Genomic DNA, 6,782 nt, shown 5'->3' with positions numbered 1-6,782 from the left:
ATGTCTCCAAATATATAGAACAAATTTCTATGTGTATTTGAAATTTCTTTTGATATTCTATATTTGGGGACCTTTGACCTCTTTTCTCTGTAGGCCTTTGATTAAATACCCTGGAAAAAGAGAGATCACTATCTTCAACTTGTTATCGGTGTATGTGAAGGAACCATCAGATGCTAAATCATTTGTTGAAATATTGCTCATATTTCTTGCAAAGAAACGCCTCAATTTTGGTTAGCTTCTTGACCATTTCAATCTTTTGAGGCATGATTTGAATTTGTTACCAACCAATGTTTTTTCTCTTGCAGATACTTGTGACCATGCATTGAAAATCATTGGCCGAGTGGTGACGGTCCTGGGCAGTGGAATCAGTAAAAAGATTTTGAGTTCGCTTTCCCCACTTCTTATTTCAGCTGACTTGGGCATCCGTAGCTCTATATGTGATGTTCTTGACATTGTTGCCTCCAGTGATTCTTCTCTGTTAACATTGGTAATGCAATCCTCTTGATAATTATCGTAGATAATTTATATTCTTATCCCTGGATGAAAAAGAAGAATAAGCCTCTCCTATTTGTTGTGCAGGCAAATATTCTTCGAGGGCTAAATGCAACCTCTGCAATGGAGATGAGTGGTCTTGACCATGACACTGTACTCTCTACTTATGAGAAGGTTAATGTGAAATTCTTTTATACTATTGGGGAAAAGCATGCATTGCCAATCCTGGCTCATGCAGTACATGATATGTCATCTGAATAAACGATATTACGTCAAAGTGCATTCAGATTACTTCTATCCTTTGTTGAATTTTCTGGCGAGATCCTAAATGCATATCCAGAGCCTGACCGAATGTGGTCTAGAGCAATAGTGAACAGTTTTTTGTTGAAACATATGGGAAATGCAATGAACAAGGAAGGCACTGGTAAAAAGGTACTGATGTGTATATTTTCACTGTTTCATTTACTTCTATGCCTTTCCTCTGTCTTAGTTACTTCTATGCCTTTTCAGATGTTTCCTGCCAATTGCAAGTCTTAGTTATTCCCCCCCCCCTCTTGAACATTTCTTAAGTTTGTGTTATTTTCTAAAAGCTTTTGAGATGTATGGTCTGAAAACTTAAGAAATTTTCTAATTTTATCTGGTCTGTTTGTCCAGCATGCTTCTTGTGCTTGCTTTCCATGTGGAGATTAGCAACAAAAACAAAGCATTTCTTAAGTTTGTGTTATTTTCTGAAAGCTTTTGAGATGTATGGTCTGAAAACTTAAGAAATTTTCTAATTTTATCTGGTCTGTTTGTCCAGCATGCTTCTTGTGCTTGCTTTCCATGTGGAGATTAGCAACAAAAACAAAGCATTTCTTAAGTTTGTGTTATTTTCTGAAAGCTTTTGAGATGTATGGTCTGAAAACTTAAGAAATTTTCTAATTTTATCTGGTCTGTTTGTCCAGCATGCTTCTTGTGCTTGCTTTCCATGTGGAGATTAGCAACAAAAAACAAAGCATTTCTTAAGTTTGTGTTATTTTCTGAAAGCTTTTGAGATGTATGGTCTGAAAACTTAAGAAATTTTCTAATTTTATCTGGTCTGTTTGTCCAGCATGCTTCTTGTGCTTGCTTTCCATGTGGAGATTAGCAACAAAAACAAAGCATTTCTTAAGTTTGTGTTATTTTCTGAAAGCTTTTGAGATGTATGGTCTGAAAACTTAAGAAATTTTCTAATTTTATCTGGTCTGTTTGTCCAGCATGCTTCTTGTGCTTGCTTTCCATGTGGAGATTAGCAACAAAAAACAAAGCATTTCTTAAGTTTGTGTTATTTTCTGAAAGCTTTTGAGATGTATGGTCTGAAAACTTAAGAAATTTTCTAATTTTATCTGGTCTGTTTGTCCAGCATGCTTCTTGTGCTTGCTTTCCATGTGGAGATTAGCAACAAAAACAAAGCATTTCTTAAGTTTGTGTTATTTTCTGAAAGCTTTTGAGATGTATGGTCTGAAAACTTAAGAAATTTTCTAATTTTATCTGGTCTGTTTGTCCAGCATGCTTCTTGTGCTTGCTTTCCATGTGGAGATTAGCAACAAAAACAAAGCATTTCTTAAGTTTGTGTTATTTTCTGAAAGCTTTTGAGATGTATGGTCTGAAAACTTAAGAAATTTTCTAATTTTATCTGGTCTGTTTGTCCAGCATGCTTCTTGTGCTTGCTTTCCATGTGGAGATTAGCAACAAAAACAAAGTATTTCTTAAGTTTGTGTTATTTTCTGAAAGCTTTTGAGATGTATTTGTGTCTATCAGACAGGTTACTCGGTGAACCCTAAACCCTATCAGACAGGTTACTCATGAACTTTGAATACTTTAGGGAGAAAACACATGAACTAGTATTAAGATATGTTATGGAAGTGTGGAACTGAGTTTGATGTTTATGCTTATCATGCATAGTATAAGATCCTTATGTAGATAACCATTCATGATTTATGTATCGTTCTAGCTATTCTTGAACATGTGAATTTTTGTTTTTGATGTTATTACCGGATTACTACTTTTTTCAAACTTAATCCCGAGGTCAGTGATTCCTGATTTTGGAGCACTTTAGCACCCTAAAGATGCCCTTCATGGTTTTCAATTTGGGTTATGGTATGATCTTTCATCTTATAATTAGTTATAGTTCTTTGCTAACAGAGAAGTTTTATTGGACAAAATACCTTGGGCTTGTGGTTTTGCATGTCCTTCTGTTCTTGCTCTAGGATTATCTCTGAATAAAATTTTGCTTGACAGGTTTTGGGTTTACTAGTTGAAGTTATGGGAATGACTTTTCAAAATCACCTCATTAGAGTACTTCCAGCAGTGAGAAACATTCTTCAGTCTGCTGTCAATGCTCTTGCATCAACTCAACAAGATTTATCAGATGTTTCAGTGATTCCGTTCTGGAAGGAGGCATATTATTCTCTTGTTATGTTAGGGAAGATCCTAAATCAATTTCATTATTTGTTCCTGGATAGGGAGCTAGAGGTACAACTCACTCTTCTATCTGTCGTTGTACTACATATATTCTTCTCGTTTATTTCTGTTTTAGAAGGTTATGGGTGTAGGTTTCTCCTAGATCTTCCGATCATAAGCATGACTTTTTTTCATCATTTGTTAATTTATTCTGTTATACCCTTGTTTGGTACTTTGATTATGTTTGTTTGCTCCAAATTCATTTTATTACTTATCTCAACGAACAAGGATATTTGCTGTCCGAACATTACTATGAGCCTCTCATGGACTTACTTACTCTTTGAAGCTTTCAGTGAACATTTCGTTACATCTTTAGTCTTCGTATTATGCAATATTTGATCAATGATTCTGTTTTTTCTTTTAGCTTCTCATATTTGTTTCAATAACTTCTCACAGGCTATTTGGGAAACCATCTGTGAATTCCTTTTGCATCCTCACTTGTGGTTGCGAAACATATCATGCCAGATTCTGTCTTCTTACTTCACAGCAGTGGATAACAGCAAAGCCTCAGCAGACGCATTCTATCTCATGAGACCGAGTATACTCTTCCATCTAGCTGTTTCTTTATGTTGTCAGCTGAAGGTGCCATCGAGTGATGATGCTGGCAAAGTTATCATGCAAAACCTCGTGTTCTCAATTTCCCATCTTCATTCTTTCTTCGAGAAGAATGAACACATGGATGTTTCTAGTTTCTGGTCAAGCCTTGACAGTGCCGAGCAAGACCGTTTCCTAAAGGCTTTTGGTATTCTTGATCCAAGAAAAGGGAATAGAACCCTTAAATTGTATATTTCTGACAGTGACCAACATGATAAAAATCAGCATCCATTCATTTCCTATTTTCTCCAGAGAATGGGGAAGCTTACCTTTCAGATGGAGGCCAATCAGGTTTGATGATGAAAATTGTATTTGCCTATTTCCTATTTGTTTTTTTTTTCTGCAGATGAAAATTGTATTTGCCTTTCACCAATCAATATCACCAAAACTCTTCCATTTCTATAAAGAATCTCCGCCTACAAACTTTGATGATGTCCGCAGTTTTGCATATCAACTACTGCTGCCATTGTACAGAGTCTGCGAATAGTTACCTGGAATAACTGTCCGCAGTTATTCCAGGTAACTATTTCTCTCTCTTTTCCGCCCATACTACAAAATGCTAAAAGAAAGACATTGACATATGACGTTCTGTGTACTGTAATAACCAATGATCTCGACATCGTACGCGAGATTCTATGGCAGTAAGACGAAGTATTTGCCTCGGACCTTGTCAGTGGAGCATTTGTGGACTATAAAAAAGGCTCTAGTCGACTGACCTAGTGAGGCTGAACAATGTATGGGCCTCCCCCTAATAAGAAAATGAACTACTTCAAATCGGTTTAAGTATCTAAGCATGTCTGTCAAGATTGTGTAAAACATGTTAAAATAGTACTCATCGATTTCGCCCGGATTTTGATACTTTCAGATGTGCATATGTTACGTTGTTGCTTATTTTTTAATATAAAATTTATGCACAGATGGCCACATACAAATACTCCCTCCGTACTAACTTTCGGTTGTATGCGAATTTTAATACACAATTATTAAGTAAGAGAGATATATAAAGAAAAAATAATTAAAATATTGTTAGTGAAGAATGGGTCCAACCTCAATAGAGTGAAAAGTTTCCAATATTAGAAAGTGAATACTCTTGTTGAACAGATTAAAAAGGAAAGAGTGCGTACTCCTGTGGAATGGAGGGAGTAATCAATTTTTATAAAATACGTTTAACTTCAACGGGTTCGTATCAAAAGCAGCAATTAAGGATTGAACCCCACATGACTGTTACTAGACTCAAAAGTTCCTAAATGAGTACTCCATTCGACACTTCGTCCATTTGCGGTAGAGGTGTTTCTTTTAGGTATGAAGATTAAGAAATGAGTGTTTAGTTAGTCTAGTGGAGTGCGAATAAAGTATATAAATGAAAAGAGAATAAAGTAAGTGGGAGATGACGAGAGTAAAATAGCAAATAGAATATTAAGAGATAAAGCGTGTGTTTTTTGCCATAAAAAATGACTCAACTAATGTGAGACAACCCAAAAAAGAGTACGACTCAACTATAGTGGGACGGAAAGTATAGAATTTTGGAGAAATTTGATAAAATTAAAATAAGAGTGAACTTTGCATAGTCCCTAAATTAGAAAAAATATCGCCACAAATATCTGAATTTATATATAAAAAAAATAAAGTCCTTAATTTTTTTTGATTTTTCCCCTAAACTCTTAGTCACATAAGAAGTCTCCAAAATAGATACTCCCTCCGTTCCATAGTAGTAGAGTCATTTTGATACGTTCCATAGTAGAGTCATTTCTCTTTTTAGTAAAAGTCTAACATATTTCTTATCACTTACTTTACTCTCTTTTACTTTATTCTCTCTTCATCTTCTACATTTTTCATTTCCTACTTTATTCTTCATTTACTTTACTCACTTAACATAATTTTTTAAATCGCGTGCCGAAAAGAAATGTCTCCACTAGTATGAAACGAATGGAGTAATAAGTTAGGCTAACCCACCTTTTAGATGTCAATACCGTCCCAACAATCCCTTTTCTTCTCCATACGTGAATTGTATGAACATCATATGTAGACACAAATTGGCCTTAATACATAGTAGACCGTGCAAGTTTCAAGCAAGCCATCATGAAGGGACACGTGCTTACGACACACGCGCAAAACCCTTTCTCGATGCCAAATTTATTTTGCATATACATATAAATTAGGGTTTAGGGTAGCACAACTTGGCCTCGATACATAGTAGACCGTGCAAATTTCATGCAAGCCATCATGAAGGAACACGTGCCTACGACACACGTGCAAAACCCTTTCTTTCAAGTTACTAAAACACCACCTAGTCAGTTCAAAAAGGACATGACATAATTATATGTTGCAATTGTAGGGGCCAGTGTAATAAAAAAACCTCCATAACATAAACAAGGTCCCCAATTTGTGAACTTTGCAAATTGCAAAACGAGCATTAGACCACCTCCATCCGTGACAATGGAGGGAGGGTCACCTATATAGGACAAAAAACAAATAAATAAAAATAATTCTAAATTATATTAACCCAACCCAACCCAACTTCCTCTTCCATTGTCAACCTGCCGGCCCAAGCAAAAAGTGGAGGTCATGTACACATGGCACAATCCTATTGGTCAATATTGAAATACTTTTACTTTTATTTATTGATTTATTTTATTACTAGTTGTACAAATTTGGTAATTGTATAAATTTGTACTTATATTTTTATTGCAATAAGAAATATATTTATCCATATATAGATTTACATTTTTAATCTTGAACATTTTACACTAAATTAATTTTTGATTTTTTTATTACTTTTAGTTATGAATTTGTTTTATTCAATTATTATTATATTTATCCATATATCCTTCCAATACTCATTGTGAAACGTTCTTCCAAAAAAGCCATTTGAATTAATTTATTTTAGTTATTAATTTAATTTATTTAATTATTATTATTTTGTCTTTATATATCATTTTAAAACTCATGTGAATTATTCTTCCAAACATTCATGTGAGCCCCTCTTCTGAAAAATTCACGTGAACTAGTTCATTTTATTATGATTAATTATTATTTTTTATTATTTCTTTATTATTTAGTACTTTTTTATTGTGCTTCATTTTTTCTATATATATCCCACTAAGCATTGCAAAACTCTTCACAAACAAACTAACTTTCTTTTCATTCTTGTTTTGATAAATTTGGTTTCATGGATCCAAATTATCCAGACTATCGTCCCTATTTACCAAACTCCC

General features: G+C 34.3%; 1 protein-coding gene across 1 annotated transcript; it reads left to right on the top strand.

The window, feature by feature from the left end:
* The first annotated feature begins 637 nt into the window (after positions 1–637).
* LOC121782771 lies at positions 638–4,054 on the top strand. Its single transcript, XM_042180717.1, has 5 exons — positions 638–666; positions 780–924; positions 2,752–2,985; positions 3,370–3,858; positions 3,914–4,054. The coding sequence occupies exons 1-5, from the start codon at positions 638–640 to the stop codon at positions 4,052–4,054; spliced, it is 1,038 nt and encodes a 345-aa protein (XP_042036651.1).
* Positions 4,055–6,782: the final 2,728 nt, after the last annotated feature.

Source organism: Salvia splendens, chromosome 20 (genome assembly GCF_004379255.2).
Source record: "Salvia splendens isolate huo1 chromosome 20, SspV2, whole genome shotgun sequence".
NCBI lineage: Eukaryota > Viridiplantae > Streptophyta > Magnoliopsida > Lamiales > Lamiaceae > Salvia > Salvia splendens.
Note: the sequence above shows the minus strand (reverse complement) of the source record. Positions and strands in the feature narration are given on the sequence as shown.

What these genes read in the sequence shown, in the direction of transcription:
- LOC121782771 (XM_042180717.1), top strand. Translation starts at nt 638, where the DNA reads ATGACACTGTACTCTCTACTTATGAGAAG. An exon ending in TACTCTCTACTTATGAGAAG is followed by an intron (nt 667 to 779) that starts GTTAATGTGAAA and finishes AAGTGCATTCAG; the next exon opens with ATTACTTCTATCCTTTGTTG. An exon ending in TCCTGGATAGGGAGCTAGAG is followed by an intron (nt 2,986 to 3,369) that starts GTACAACTCACT and finishes AACTTCTCACAG; the next exon opens with GCTATTTGGGAAACCATCTG.